The sequence below is a fragment of the Stylophora pistillata genome, chromosome 6 (genome assembly GCF_964205215.1).
Source record: "Stylophora pistillata chromosome 6, jaStyPist1.2, whole genome shotgun sequence".
NCBI classification, from domain to species: Eukaryota; Metazoa; Cnidaria; class Anthozoa; order Scleractinia; family Pocilloporidae; genus Stylophora; species Stylophora pistillata.
In genome coordinates this window covers 25,558,979-25,575,784 of record NC_142524.1, presented here as the reverse complement: position 1 = coordinate 25,575,784, position 16,806 = coordinate 25,558,979, and the positions used below count along the sequence as shown (strand labels likewise).

Here is a 16,806-nt window from a genome sequence, read left to right as displayed (position 1 = left end):
CATTTTAAAAAAGATGTTGTTACACGCTCAAATACCATCTAAATACAGTGACCGATGTTGTTTAATACGACTCTAACTTATATCCATTCATAGCCTTCAACAGTTCTTTTGTGACTCTCGCTGCTCCGTAAACGATCCAGTAGCTTTACATTTTTTGAGAGAACTTGCACGCGATTAATTGTTTATCATGACTACCTGCATCGACAAAGCACAAGAAAGTAATTCTGTTAACGAAGAATATCGCTTTTTAAAAAGATTAAGCTTCAAACATTTTACACTAAAACAAAGTTGCCATAAACTTTCAACTGAGATTTTCAACTTTACAGTCCAAGGTGGAAAACTTCTTCTTCTCTCGTGAAAATTAAATCTGTCAAGCCAAAATACAAAAAGAACGAGTAAACTGGTTCTCTGACTTCATTAACCCTAACATTAGTATTCGTGGTCCACATACATTTATAGTGCTGTCAAAGTGGAGTTGTTTAACAATTAAAACCTTTCTTAGCTGGTGATCATTTCCTTCTTTCCCATGACCTCCAAGTTTGGAGAAATTATATCTTGTCACTTTTAGCGATAAAGGGTTATGTAAAGATGTCAATCAAACATGAGCTTCCTGATTGAAACCAATTTAAATGAAATCAATTTGCATAACATTTTGTGTGACCTGCTTTTCGGGTATCTTGAGGTTTCGCGGCATTTTAAGCCATTTTAAGTCTGCCCTTCTTCTCTCCTCCCCCCCCATCTCCTTTGTAGAGCCTCGGGGTTGGTTTGAGAGTGCGGCTCTTGAAAATTAATTCGGATTCTTGTGATCCTGAATGCCATTAAAAGAAATAAAATCTTCCGTAGGAGAGAAGGTTTTGTTCTTGAGTTTCCCTGTTAGTCTTTTAGGGAAAACAGTGGATCCATAAAATTCGATCTATGAGAAAATATCGCGCCAAACGACCGTGAAAGGGCGAACTCTCCTCGGTTACTTTTCTTCCGAACGCTTTAATTACATCTGATGCTGACACAGACTTTCACTGTGCTACGTCATAAAAGTGAGCTAAGTGGCGCTCAGAAACGCATGTCCTCAGGCGACACAAAACAATCAAAAGTTTTTCGAGATTATGAAGCTTTCGGCGGTGTCCCTTCTTGGCATGTGCACTTAGGTTACCGTCATCCTCATCCGTAGCATCGTTAAAGTCCCCTATAACATCTCTTATGTTATTTCTTAATGGAATATTTTCTCCGCCTTAACTTTGATTTAGAAAGTTGAATATGCCGGTGAATTTGCTTAATTTGGAAGACCAGCGTAAAAGGCTTATGTCAACATCCGATATAAAGCGTTCGAGGTAAAAAACATTGTGCGTGCGTTTAACTATTTTTTAATATATCTTGAAGTAAGTATCACATTATGTTCTGATATCATTAGAACATATTTAACATTGTACATTTTGACACATTAGTCACCCCTTCTAGTCTTGATTGAAGTGTCGTAGTAAGTCGTGTTATGTCAAAGCAAGCGTGCATGTAACTCAAGAACAAGGAGATATCATGCTTTAGGAACAATAATTATTATACTTTAGACTTTTTTCGTTTCGTTTTGGAAAGGCGTACGTTGAAAAAAAGTACGCAACATAATTTCGAAAACCAGCATAAGTTTGAGCATAATTTGGTCAGTGGAAAATCGGGCTAATGCTGGTGCTTAAATAAACAATCTTTATCAGGCTCCCATAATCAGGCCCAAGGTTGGAGGATTTTGCTTGTAATATTCTTGATACATCTCTTATTGGTAATTAAGTGGCAGTCAATTATCTATGGTCCCTCCTTTATGCTTTGTGGGCGACGACTGAAAACCATGTGATCCCTCACAATCATCCGGTCCCTCCCAATCATCGGGTCCCTCCCCCACCAACCGACTGCTTAAACCCGAGCCGCATTCCTTTCCCTGGTTTTAGCCAATCACGATTTCGCTCATATAATTCGGAGTAAGTCCCGCCAAGACTAGTTGTCCAATCATAACTCGTGTTCTATCAGCCGCTCATTGAGCAGAGAAAGTGGCATCTCGAAGAAGCTTTTGTTTCGACCGCTTCCAAATTCAAAATTCCTAGTTTAAATGATCCCCAGACGCTGGCAATTGAGAAAATTTTTTTGCAAATAAAAATAGATGTATTTGTAAACCTATAAAGGCTGATAGTTTCGAATGAAACTGTTTGGGGCTGCGTCGGTGGGAGTAACGAAATAATTTGGATATTAGCCCTTGGTCGGAGCGACGACGAAAGGCTAACGCTCGAAACGACAGCTTTTGTAATCGTTACGGTGGCCAATTTACCATTTGAACTTTGTTGATATATCCAAATTATTTGTAAACCTGCGTACAGGGTTTGGAAAATCCTTGATTTATCAGGCTCTTCCACTCGTGTGCGGTCACATCAACAATCTTGCCGGGCATATCGTTGTTATTGTTTCTCCGCTCGTAAGTCTTATGGAGGATCAGGTCAATTACCTGCAAAGTATTGGAGTCACCGCGGCAAATATTAGTTCCCAAGCAGAGATTGACCGCCCTGGTATTGAGTATGGAAAGTATTCGTTAGTTTTCGGCTCACCAGAAGCGTGGCTCAAGAATGATCGTTGGCGATCGATGATGTATACCGTGCGAGGTTATGTGCTGTGGCTATTGATGAAGCACATGTTATAAGACAGTGGTAGGTCAAGAACCAATTCCTTACTTCTCTTAACGTGCCATTTTAGCTTCGTCTTATGTTATTTAACTTTGTATATTTTCCTTTTACAATTAATATAAGTGGTAGTCTGGAAAAGCCGGAATCCGGAATTCCGCCGGAATTCCGCCAGAATATTTCAAAGTCTGTTTTTTTAATTCAAAACGACTCCGATGATTTTCCGAAGAGTGTACGAGCTCCGAATATACTCCGATGATTAACACGAAGATTATTCCATGGTTTCCGAAGTTACCCAGAGAGCCCTGAATATTTGAAGGCTTGTTATTTCATTTCCTTTTTTTTTTCTTTTTTCAAGATTTTTCCGAAGAGTGTATGTGGCTACCATTTTAATTCCGTTTCATTTCCGGTTGTTTCGTTACGTAATATCACGTGACTTATTCTCACGAGCTTTTAGATTTTGAAGTCGCTTGTTAGGTATGATGTAGTCCTGGTATGAATCGCTGTATTCCCAATCAGGGTAAAACAGTTCTTTAATGTGCTTAAGGCACGTTTTTTAATAAAATGAGCCGCAAAGGTAACAGTGTGTGAGCTCTAAATATATACTCCGAGGATTAACCGAAAACTATCCGAGGGTCAGTCTGCCATTTACACAATTTCAATTCCGGGAAAGCACCGGAGTCGTTTTGAATGAAAAAAAAAACAGACGTTGAAATATTCCGGCGGAATTCCGGATTTTCCAGACTACCCGTCAGCAGTGAGCGAAAAACAAATAATTAGTTCAGCAACATCAAATGAACTTTTACCGAAAATGTAAATTTTATCCTTTGTGATTGAAATCAAGGAACAAATGAAGCACCTTGAACTACTTTCTACCAATTTCTTCGGAGTTACATCCATGGGAAATGTTTGAGATGACTGGAAACTTCTCCAGAAAGCGCCGATGAATTTACGCGGGAAACTTACGTCATTGAAATTTGATTGGTTTTATCGTGAAACGTGTGTTTCTTTTTTCGGAAAAGTTTGATAAGGTTGTTGTCAATCCATGGTGCATTTGTAGATCTTATAACTTGATGTTTTGGAATACATTCGTCAACAGCCGATAGTAGTAGATCCGACCATGCAGACCAAACAAGGTCGATGTTGTCTTCAAGAAAAGCACAGTGCCAAAGGATGTAATTCAAGAGATTCTCGAGATGTTCCCAATCTGCCTTTCTGAAGGAATAGGCCAATTTCTCGGACCTACGATACCCGTGAGGGGATCTCGATAGAAAAAAATTTATCGAGTTGTGATCGGAGAAAGATTGACCAACGGTTAGGTCGTGTACTTAGTCAGGCGAAGAAACAAGAACTAGGTCTAAGATGCTTTCCTCTCGAGTTGAGTCCTTGACTAGTTGGGTAAAGAAGTTGTCGTAATTAATTTCGCATGACAGCGTGGTGTGGTCTGAGCTCCTTGAGGCACAGATAGTTTCCCAGTTTATTTCAGGCAAATTAAAGTCTCCCAAGAGTAGTAGGTCGGAATTAGGTGTCGAAAGAACACTGTCTAGGGCTGTTTGCAGATCTAGAAGAGGATTGATGCCGCTTTTGGGTGGCCTTAAAAGACCCCCAAGTTAACTTTCCTGTTTCCTGAAACAAGAATGTCTACAAAAAGTAATTCGGAATCACATAGAAGATCTTCTCTTTGGAACACTTTCACTGTATCCCGTGTAGCCATTAACACACCACCACCTTTACGGCCTTTGTGAGGACGGTCTCTTCAGAACACCGTGTAATTTGAAGGAAACAATTCGCTGTCTATTATTGTTCCGTCTAAATGGGTTTCCGTGAAGACCATAATGTCATAACGATAAGTAGCATTTTCCAATTCCAACAGGGCCGTCTTGTTAACTAAGCTTCTTGAATTAGCATTGAAGACGGATATATCAGGTTTGCGATGTCGATTTTTATAAGCCACGTTACCGTCATGATTCCGATGACTTACACGGCTCGGACCAGGATGAGGATGAATATCTCCATGGGAGCAAATAATTTGAATATTGAACATCGCGGAGTGATTGCTGTAGTAGGGTATCCTACTTTTAGCAAAGGCCCTTTTCTTCGTTGTTCTTGTCACAACAGCAAGGTTCCCAAAATGGCGGACACAACACGACGGACTGAAGAACACATGGCCATTTCTTTGCTGGTTTTCTCGTAGAAAACCAAAAGAAACACTACAATCTGTAGAGTCGTATGGTTTCACCGTATGGTTTCGGAGCGATAAGAACAAGAACCATAAAAACCACAAGCAAGTCAAAAGGATATTTGGCAGAGCAGCACTTGCACGTCCGACCGCCATTGAATGTTGTCAACAATGTTGCAACGGTAAACAAGGCAAATATGGTACTAGGTATCATAAAGCGGTCCATCGGAACTAATAGCCAGTGCGTGTTTTCGCAGCTCTATAAGTCACTGGTCAGGCCCATACTGGAGTATGCGGCTCCTGTTTGGAGCCCGTATTTGATTAAGAATATTACGGCTCTAGAAACGGTTGAACGAAGAGCTTCGCGACTAGCTTTAAGGCAGAAACGAGGCGAAATGAATTACGAACACCGTTGTAGCTTACTAAAATGGCAAACACTAGAAAAGCGGAGAGAATTTCTATCTCTGGTTCAATGTTATAAGATAGTTTTTGGTATTGAGCACCTCTCTTTCCCAGATTTCTTTGTGTTTGCCGATAAGCGTACAAGAGCTAACCACGACTATAAACCTTCCCTGAAAAGAGCGGTTTGTAATTGTTACAAATATTGTTTCTTCATTGGCATTGTGGGGAAATGGAATGGCTTGCCAGGATACATTGTCCACGCCGAATCATTGTCTGTTTTTAAGAGTAGACTTAAAATTTATTTGAATATTTATTGAATATTTATGAATCTGTAGCCATTAAATTTTATCTTTTGTATGTTTTTAATCAGGGAAATTGTTTTTATACAGGGTTAACCTCACGATTTTCCCTTTTCAGGATGTATTTTTTACATTTGTGTTCTAGCTTCCTGAATAAATGTTAAGTTATGTTATGTTATGTGTGATTGGTACAAACGCGCATTATCACGTGCAGTCACCGTGAAATCTAAACAAAGGGAAAGGAATGTGGTTCGGGTTAAAGCAGCCGGTTCGTGGGGGAGGGAGCGTTGCGTGACGAGCCCAAACAACGGCTGCGAAGGAGATGGTTGGTGGTGGAGGGAGCGTTGCGTGACGAGCCCAAACAACTGCTGCGAAGGAGACTAGTCCCCTTCCTCCCTCAGGCAATAATAGTTTTTGAATTAAAAGGAGGACATCTGAAGTTGTGCAGAGGGAGGTTATGATTACGGAAAATATTCCGGAGAGAAATATATTCAATGGCGAAGTAATGATGATGCTGTGAATATCTACATTCGTATTTCGCGTGGAGGCTAACGTTCAGAACACATGGTACAGAAAAACTGGGTGGTTCTGGTTTGAGCGAGAAAAGCAGGTAATACTTTGGGAGGTATTACTTTTTCCAGAGCATTTGGTTTGTTCTCCCATCTGAGCCAATTATTTCCAATAAAAATCGTCAACGCCCGTGGCTTTCTAGCAGAACAGATGCAGTTTTCGGTATTTTGGCATGAGTGGACAGAAGCGGGAGTCGAGACCAAAAGGTGAATCGCGCGAAAAAAAAAAAAGTAATAATTTTTGTTCACTTTCTTCAGTGCATGACTTCCCTGCGCATACAGTTCACGACATCGATGTATCATCAACATCGACTATGTCTTTCTTTTCAAATTCTTCTTCGTTTTTAAAACCTGAATTGGCCTCGCACAATTAAAACTTCTTAGACTGGATTTCAAAAAGTGATGTTTGAGACAAATTAGACCAGAGGAGGTGATGATTTTAAACCCACTGCTTTATATGCCTTAAAGCCTTAGGATACTACATTTATTCTACTTGATGATGGCTTCTCAGCTTGAAAGTTGGGAAGTTAACTATGTTCCCTGTCACTGCACCAGGATGTACCCCATGGCTTTGATGTGCTTGTTTCCATTGTCTGGCGAGGATGTTGCTTCAATTCCACACGTTTTGGAGTCATCAGGTTGACCTCCGGTGCCGATACCAATTCGGAAGTCACAGGAACCGCAGTTATTTTCCTGGTTAGAAATGATACCAATTCTTGCTTTGGATAGACTCAGGCTTGTTCCCACTGCATTGAACCCTTCCTTGTTGCAGTTGTACTGTAAGGAGGCGTGCGAACCAATCAGCCACTTCCAAGTATTCCGACCCAGTGAGGTAGCGCGGTATTTCCCATCTGCGATCAGTAAGTACAGTGAGTTGGCCCTCTTACTGATGACAATGAATCTGAGCTGATTGCCGATCCTCAAACCAAGACAGATCTTTGAGAAGGGTGTGTTCCAGTAAGTCGGTAACTTGGTCTCTTGTAAGTCAAAGCCAGTCCTGCCTCCACCAAGGTGATAGGCATTTCTGTCGCTCCAGAAATGGGAATTGTAATGGAAGGTTCTCTGAAATAAAGAGTGACATTTTTATTTCATTTCTTTTTTTTTTCAGTTTCAATAAATCAAGAGGTCCTGAAAGAAGACAGGGAGTTTACCTTTACACCGTTAATCTTCATAGCCAGTGTCCATCCTCCACCGCCACATCCAAAGTTCCCCATGTGACAGTAAACAGAAATCTTTTGAGAACCAAACACCAGTGGATACACTTTGCTTCGTCTCGAACTTATGACAAAAGAGAGCATTTAACGGATTGAGTCAGCCTGTATGCACGAGAAGAGTCCTCATACCTACAACAATGGTCTCTTAGCATCAAGCGAGCGATTTGGAATTTTGAAATGAAAACATCGTACTGTTTCCTTACTTTCCTTTGTCGTACTGCTCCTTGCAAGAAGAGAAGGGACTGGCTGTCGGTAAGAAAGAAAAGACTGCGGTGTAAAGATGTGAGTGAGTTGAGAACACTTTGAACATGAAAACATCAAATGCCGCTCCCCAAAATATGATCCAAAAAAAGAACCTGGAGGCTTTGGAGGCAAAGCGTCTTTTACCAGCGCAATCAGATCGTTCATTTTCGTTTTAGGCGTCTTAATGTCTTTGCTGATCTCACCGCAGTGATTGGCGGTACAAGATTGTTGTCTGGCGTCGCTTAAGACAGCAATCAGCTCGAGGACATTTGCGATTAAAAAAACTGCAAAAAGCAAGCGCATCTTGAGATTGATCGGCGTCGGGAAATAATTTCTGTGTTGCTCAGCCGGTGAATAACTGATTGTGCTGATTTTGCTTCGTTATTGTTTGTTATCATTGTTAAACACGACTCGTATTTTCTTGCTCGCACTCAACGACAGCCAATAGACAAGTTCCAAGTTTAAGTTTGTTTTCAAGTTTATTCACTGCGTACAGTGCTAGTGTCTTGCAAAGAAATTACCGGACTTTGAAAATCTGTTTACAATATAGCTGTCTATCTACTGAAGAATGAAAGGCCAATTTGAGAACGGCGATACTGCGATTTCATAAAATCAATTTTATATGTTTATTTTTAACGAACTGACTATTTTTGCACGCATGCATCCCTAAACAATTACTAAAACAAAACGTGAGGTGTCCTCAGTTCTGCATTTAAGTTCAAACGATTTGTAGAAATCATTTAAAGGCCGGGTAAGTCTCTAGAGAACCTATGGAGTTCCGTCGGTAAGGAGTATTACAAGATAATTTGGTTTTATAGCTTTTTAGAAACTGAGTTGATCATGTAACAACGTAAAGTCATTAATCCCTTGGGAACCTCTGAAATTGACGCCTACTATTTTAATTGAAGAGATCATTTGATTGTCGCGACTGCCTGCACTGACAAAGCGTATACGCATTTACCGTTCAACAAAGTAACCCCAAGCTGTAAAGATTCTCAAATTTTCATCCTAACATGGAATACAACTTGTATTCCATGTTAGGATGAAAAGAATTCAATTCTTCTTCCCAGAAAATAAAATATGTAAAGCCAAAGTAAATAGAATTAGTTAGGTAAAGATGCTAATCAACCACGCGTTTCCTAAATAAAACCAATTGAAAGTGTTTCAAGGTGTTTTTAAGGGTAAATTCAGTTGATATGTGATTTTTTGTGATCTCCTTTTCGCGTACCTGGCTATGGAAGTTGCGCTCTTTTGTTAGCTCGCCCCCTACTAACTTTGCGTTCGACAGGTTTTAGAATTTGCTGCAAACATAATATATTTTCAAACCAGAAAATAGCGTCACTCGAGCGCCAATTAACACGCCTGAAAATTTGCAGGTTGATCGAACTTTGATCTGGTTTCGCTGTAAATTGTATGTTGATTAAACTATATCATCATTTCGACAGATCAGGAATAGGTTCTACCGTAAGGCAACGAGTAATAGCATTTAGGGGCGAACTGATCATAAAGGTAGGGGCTAAGGTGGTAGGGAGAGAACTTGCTCCATAAATCGCTTTTCGACTAAAATATTCCAAATTTAATAAGTCAATTCTCTGCCATGACTTCCAGGGCTTAAAGCTTTAAGTTGACAAACACGTAATATAAATAGGATGGGTGGAGTAGAATGTTTGCGACAGTGTAGAATCAAAACCAGTAGTACTGGGATAAAAAAAATATCGTGGAACTTGTTGCTCCATATTGTTTCAATTACTGTCATTCAAAAACACTAGTGATCACTTAAAATGCTTTCTGGGGTATACCAGTCCAAGGCAGAAGACTGATAGCGGTTTGGTATCGCATGTAAGCGAGATTCAGCGCGGCGAAAATTCGGTCGCCACTATGGACGGATAGAAGATTTAGGACGAGTAACAGAGCGAGAGGGATGGGGAGGGAGAGAAAAATTTTACTCTACTTCCCCCTTCCTCTTCGCTTTCTCACTCGACTCAGATTTTCCACCTGTCCAATGTGGCGACCGAAGATTCGCCGCGCTGAATCTCGCGCTTGAAAAACAAACTACCACCCGCAAGCAGACTCTGTGTACAGCCGCCCATTTTTTAACTTCTTTTTAACTTTAAGAAAGGCTGTTGGAGGAAAGTGTAAAAGTGCACATGACAAGCCCGAAGCCTGGTTTGCTGTGATGCCGATTCTTGCTTTGGAGTGACGATGGTTGTCACCTACAGCATTGAATCCTTCTTTGTTACAGTTGGGCTGCAGTGAGGCCTGTGAGCCAATCAGCGTCTTCCACGTGTTACGACCAAGTGCCGTAGCACGGTATTTCCCATCAGCGATCAGTGAGTAGAGTGAGTTGGCGTGCCTGTTGATCACCATGAACCGGAGCTGATGACCAATCTTTATACCGAGGCAGATCTTGGAGAAGGGTGTGTTCCAGTAAGTCGGTAACTTAGTCTCTTGTAAGTTAAAGCCAGTCCTGCCTCCACCAAGGTGATAGACATTTCTGTCGCTACAGAAATGGGAATTGTAATGGAAGGTTCTCTGAAATAAAGAGTGACATTTTTATTTCATTTCTTTTTTCATTCTTAATAAATAAAGAGGTTCTGAAAGAAGACAGGGAGTTTACCTTTGCACCGTTAATCTTCATAGCCAGTGTCCATCCTCCACTATCACATCCAAAGTTTCCCATGTGACAGTAAACTGGAATCTTTTGAGAACCAAACACCAGTGGATACACTTTGCTTCGTCTCGAACTTACGACAAAAGAGAGCATTTAACAGATCGAGCTAGTCAGCTGCATGAATGAGAAGAGTCCTTGTACCTACAACAATGATCTCAAAACATCAAGCAAGCTATTTGGAATTTTGAAATGAAAACATCGTACTGTTTCCTTACTTTCCTTTGTCGTATTGCTCCTTGCAAGAGGAGAAGGGACTGGCTGTAAGAAAGAAAAGACTGCGGTGTAAAGATGTGAGCGAGTTGAGAACACTTTGAACATGAAAACATCAAATGCCACTCCCCAAAATATGATCCAAAAAAGTACCTGGAGGCTTTAGAGGCAAAGCGTCCTTTACCAGCGCAATCAGATCGTTCATTTTCGTTTTAGGCGTCTAAATGTCTTTGCTGATCTCACCGCAGTGATTGGCGGTACAAGATTGTTGTCTGGCGTCGCTTAAGACAGCAATCAGCTCGAGGACATTTGCGATTAAAAAAACTGCAAAAAGCAAGCGCATCTTGAGATTGATCGGCGTCGGGAAATAATTTCTGTGTTGCTCAGCTGGTGAGTAACTGATTGTGGGGATTTTGCTTCGTTATTGTTTGTTATCATTGTTAAACACGACTCGTATTTTCTTGCTCGCACTCAACAACATCCAATAGACAAGTTCCAAGTTTAAGTTTGTTTTCAAGTTTATTCACTGCGTACAGTGCTAGTGTCTTGCAAAGAAATTACCGGACTTTGAAAATCTGTTTACAATATAGCTGTCTATCTACTGGAGAATGAAAGGCCAATTTGAGAACGGCTATACTGCATTTCATAAAATCAATTTTATATGTTTATTTTTAACGAACTGACTAGTTTTGCATGCATGCATCCCTAAACAATTACTAAAACAAAACGTGAGGTGTCCTCAGCTCTGCAGTTAAGTTCAAACGATTTGTAGAAATCACTTAAAGGCCGGGTGTTACAAGATCATTTGGTTTTATAGCTTTTTAGAAACTGAGTTCATCATGTAAACTGAACAACGTAAAGTCATTAATCCATTGGGAACCTCTGACATTGACGTCTACCCTTTTAATTAACAAATGGTAAACACCACAGCGTACACTACTAAGTTATGGATGCACGCGGGAGGTTGCTAAGCACGAAAGAAGCGAAAGAGACGCTCGAGGCGATAGTCGAGAGCGACTCTAGCTTCTTGAGTGCTTAGCAAACCTCCCAAGTGCATCCATAACTCAATAGTGTACGCTGTGGTGTTTACCTTTTGTTTTATAACATAACATTGATACATTGTAGCTAAAGAGTTCCCTTTTATTTAACAAATCTTACGTGACCAGAAAAAAAACAAGCGCGCGTGGAAAAATAATCTTTGCATTTGCTCACGTCAGCAGCGTACACCCATGGGCAAATGGGGGACACTAAATTGACCAATCAGAGCGCGCGCTTTGCTTTGGTTATGTTATAATTAAAGAGATCATTTGATTGTCGCGACTGCCTGCACTGACAAAGCATATTAAAATATTTTTATTGACAAAGAACGTCGGTTTAAATACAGAACAGAAATTAAGCTAGACGCATTTACCCTTAAACAAAGTATTCCCAAGCTGTAAAGATTCTCAACTTTTCATCCTAACATGGAATACTGCTTGTATTCCATGTTAGGATGAAAAAAATTCAATTCTTCTTCCCAGAAAATAAAATATGTAAAGCCAAAATAAAAAGAATTAGTTATGTAAAGATGCTAATCAAACACGCGTTTCCTAATTAAAACTAATTGAAAGTGTTTCAAGGTGTTTTTAAGAGTAAATTCAGTTGATATGCGATTTTTTGTGATCTCCTTTTCGCGTACCTGGCTATGGAGGTTGCGCTCTTTTGTTAGTTCGCCCCTTACTAACTTTGCGTTCGACAGTTCTTAGAATCTGCTGCAAACATAATATATAACATAATATATTTTCAAACCAGAAAATAGCATCACTCGTTTCCACTGCAAAAGTGTTACTAACCGATCTAGCCACCACTGTTTACATGATATAATTGAATTTATTAAATCAGCCAAGAAACTTTAACCGTTCTCGCGATTCTTCTCCGCATTAGATCGAAAGCAATCGAAACGATCCACAGTGTTAGGTTTGTGCCTGAATTCCCCATTTTTCACCACAGTACTAGCTAGAAAGAACTAAAAACCCTCTTTACGTTAAAAAGATTGTGCATTTTAGTTAAGAAGAAAATTATTTTCGCAGCACTGAACCCCAGTGACCAATGGATTTAAGCGAACTCGGTTCAGTCGCCCACCTCATAACTCTTTCATAATACATTTTCTGACCTGTGTGGCTCACAGACAATTTGATTAAAACCCGAATTGGTTTCACACAATTGAAACGAGTTAGACTAGATTTTAAGACAAATCCACTGACCAGAGGAGAAGATAATTTTGAACCAGTTGTTTCATTAGCTAATAAGCCTTAGGACAATACATTTTTCTCATGTGGTTGTGCCAGCTAATGTGCTTGTCGATCTTGACGCCTGAGAGTTTTTCATCTTTGGCTTCTTCTGTTGCTATTTAAGTAAAGATCTAAGATTGGGTTGTTAGCGTATTTCAATTTCTGTCGTGTAGCTATGAGTAGGTGTTTCGTCTTCTTTGTGTTAGGTACCATTTTGTTTAACTTGAACCAATTGCTAGCATTGTTTAGGCTGACTTGCAAATTCTGTTGGATACGATCAATGGAGTGATCGGAGGTCCATAGCATTGTATCATCAGCATATATTTCGGGGTCAGAAGTTGATAGGCAAAGAGGTAAGTCGTTAATATAAAGTGAAAAGAGAACGGGACCCAAAATTGATCCTTGTGGAACGCCTAGTGGCAACGTGAGAGGGTTGGATAGTGATCCAGAAATAGCGCATGTTTGAGTTCGATCGCATAAATACGATTTGAACCATCTCAAGGTTGGATCACTAGCGTAGTATTTAGCGAATTTAGATAATAGAATGTCGTGACTCACTAAGTCCAAGGCTTTGCTCAGATCCAAAAACATCGACCCAAAACACTTTGCCAATAGCCTTCAGCCAGTTGTCTGTGAGGTTCAACAGGACAGTTTCGCATGAATGATGTGAGCGATAGGCAGACTGTTTGCTGTATAGAAGGTTATTGTCCCATAGGTATTTTAAGTAGCATGACGCAATATCTCTTTCAAGAGGTTTAGAGATAACTGGCAGGATTGAGATAGGCCTATAGTTGTTTCTGTCTTGAGGTGAGTCTTTCTTGTATACAGGAGTTAGCTTACTGTTTTCAATTTATACGGAAAAACGGCTTTACTGATGCGAGAATTGTAGATGTTGGTCAAACAATTAGATATCGCCGGTAGTGCTAGTTTTAGAATTTGAATTCCAATCCCATCCGGGCCTGTGGCTTTGCTTCCTCCTATGCGCTTTGTATATTCTTCAACTTCTTGATTGGTCATGAGGGGGATATCAAACTGCGTAGAGAAATCAATGCGAGCATTAATAAAGTGTGAAATGCTAGCCTCTATGTTAGCAAGTACCTGTTCGTTGACTGTGACCTGAGCCAGGTTTGCAGCCCGCTGTATGTTAGTCCCGGAAATGATCGATAGTTAAAAGCATCAGCCATGGAAAGTGGGTCTGTTATTTCTTAGCCATCCATTTCAATGAAAGAGGGTGTTCAAGGAATCGGATAAGTTGGTACTGCATGTTTAAGAGTTTTCCAGAGTTTTTCGGGTTTGCCCATATTTTCAGTGATTTCATTTCTCATATGGGCCGATTTTGCGTTAGCGATCGTTTTGACAACTTGATTCCTTAGCTTCTTATACATGGTATTCGCTAGGACATTAATTTTCGCACGTTTCTTTAACTTATCTCTGTTTCGGATACAATCAATGACAGAGCTCAGTATTCATCCAAGGTGGCAGCTTTTTCCGCTTTACTCTTTTCTCGACAATGGGTGCGTGCTGGTTGATTACACTATTGAAAATCAGCTCCCAGGTGTCCAACGTTGTCGTTAACATCTTGGGATATATCAAGCACTGACCATGGAGCGGTATCTAGATCGTAAATAAAACTGTTTTTGTCAGAATTATTAAAGCTTCGATATATGATGGTATCATGATGCAGTTTGGGGGATTTAAGGTCGCGAAACTTGTGTATAAGCAGACTGGATAGTGATCACTCAGTCCATATATTGGGACTAGGGTTTCGATGATCCGCTCTGGATGCGAAAGATAAACATAATCTAGCAACGCGGCCGAACATCGAGCAACCCTTGTAGAGGTTGAAGAAGAGACGATCTGTTTCATTCCTGCGTCCCTAAACATTGTAAATAACCTACAAGACCCATTTACTGCTAGCAAGTCGATGTTAAAGTCACCAACCGCAATTACTTCGTTATACCTGCTCATAGAAATGCCGATTAATTGGTCAAGAAATTTGTAGAAATCATGACTTGAGCCTGTACGGTGGGCGGTAAATAACAATGAATAAAATCTTTGGGCCTGATCGATGTTGTTTCATCTCCAGGCAGAGAAGTTCGAGCTAAATGGATGAATCCAACAATCGAACTCGATGACAAAGAAGAGAATTGTTAACATAAGCGGCAACCCCACCACCTCTTTTTGATTCGCTCCGATCACAGTGGTGAATCTGATAATTCTTCGAAGCAATCATGCAGTCGCTCCAAGTGGAATTTAGCCAGGTTTCACTCATTGCAAAGACATCAAAATCATTAAGGTTCATCTGAGTGTTTACTTCTTCAAGATAACGAGAAAGAGATCTGACATCTGATTTTATCGGGAAGGTGGGATGTTCGAGTTCGAGATCGTAAAATTTCCATCTGTGGTGTCATTTCTCGCTAGTGGGCCGAGGTCTGAAGAAACATTACCATGCAGAGCAATAAGTTCGATATTAAATGCCGAATGGTGATTGCCATAGTAGATTGCCACAGCGCGACTGTACCCGCTTCTCTTGAAGAAATTAACATGGCGTCTTTTGAATTGCAAACATGCAGGAGCGTATTCAAGATAAGTAGTTGCAGCGCCTTGAAAAGCCATTCCAACTCTGTCAAAGCTAAACATGTCAGCTTGCAGCTCCCTGTAGGAGAATCAGGCGAGCGTAGCTACCAAACAGGACCAAGAAAATAACTTGACGGCCACTATCAAGATTTCGGCACGCATTTACATTGGACAGAATTGGCTCTGTTCAAGCCAATTGAAAGATGGCTATAATTTGCGAAAATCGGGCCTAAACTTTACAGATACTTTTAGAAGTTGTGTTTAAAACTCTGAACCCAAACAAGTCTACGACCGCGAGTTGACATGGCAAGACTTACCTTTTTTACTGTTTGCACCTTTGAATCTAGTGGTGCACAAACAGCGATATCCTTTTTTCGGTAAAACCGCTTTGACAAGTCGCATTGTTATCGCAAGGGTTATCAACACAAGCGCTCTGAAGCCAAAAGGAGAAAATGTATTAACAATCTTAGTATCATACGTTGAAATATTGATGTCGCAGGTTGCATGGGTGATCAATCATCTTTAAATTTTAGATTTAGAGCAGGCGACTGAAAATAAGTTAGAAAACGAGGGGCACAATGATAGTGCTAGATATAAAAATATCATTAGAATTATAGCTATCATTTCAACACCTATGGTTGAGAAAGTAGATTTTCGTCGCTGAAAATAAGTATTTGCTGATGATCCAACACCTACCTCAGCTGCATGATAAAAATAATATTGTTCTTTCTTCAGCTCGCTTTTGTGTCCTTCGTGAGTAACATTATTCAATTCACATTTATACCCTCCATGTCTACCCACCCGTTTATCAAGATTAATGCTGACACAGTCAGGCTCCATGTAACACATGATCTCACAAAAATTAATTGTCATGACTTCAACGATACGAATCACGTGGTTTACGAGACGCTTGCCGTCTAATGCTTTTTTAGGTGTAAACTCCAAATGGCGGCATTGGTCTGCATAGGAAAATTCTTAACAATTTAGAAGAGATATAAGAAAAGGAAAACAATGTTAACAGAGATAAACTTAAAAGAATTGATAATTATGGCAAAAATAATATTATGATTATAGTATGGCAATTTGATTTTATCAACTAAGTTGAAATTGTAAATTGGCCACCGTAAAGAGTTTTAAAAAAGCTGACGTCTCGAGCGTTAGCCCTTCGGCTAACGCTCGAAGCGTCAGCTATGAAACCCTTTACGATGCCCAATTTAAAATTTTAACTTAGTTGAAAAACTAAACCAAATTACCTTGTTACCCCCACCGACGCAGCGAAACAGTTTCTTTAGAAACTTTCCCCCTTAATAGCATTGAAGTTTAGTAGCTTTAGTATTTAACGACAGTTTATCCGTCTAAATACTTAAGTAAATTCCTAAATTTTTCAACTCGTCCATTCACTTGTGGTCCTATTCGCACTGCTTAAACTTCCTCAGGGATTTGTGTTCCATTCAATTTCTCGGTAGTAATGTTTCGTACTGCCATCTGCAGGAAACTTGCAGTAAGCAATTAATAATA

At 40.1% G+C, this 16,806-nt stretch overlaps 1 protein-coding gene and 1 pseudogene across 1 annotated transcript; both read right to left on the bottom strand.

The window, feature by feature from the left end:
- Positions 1-6,579: 6,579 nt before the first annotated feature.
- LOC111347594 (putative skeletal organic matrix protein 5) lies at positions 6,580-7,944 on the bottom strand. The gene is made up of 4 exons (XM_088725521.1): positions 7,674-7,944; positions 7,521-7,563; positions 7,255-7,381; positions 6,580-7,165 (listed from the first exon to the last, which is right to left on the bottom strand). Exons 1-4 carry the CDS (start codon positions 7,861-7,863, stop codon positions 6,647-6,649), a joined length of 879 nt encoding a protein of 292 aa, XP_088581647.1. The 5' UTR covers positions 7,864-7,944; the 3' UTR covers positions 6,580-6,646.
- A 1,668-nt stretch (positions 7,945-9,612) lies between these two features.
- Positions 9,613-16,137, bottom strand: LOC111347596 (putative skeletal organic matrix protein 5 pseudogene; annotated as a pseudogene).
- Between the last annotated feature and the right edge of the window lie 669 nt (positions 16,138-16,806).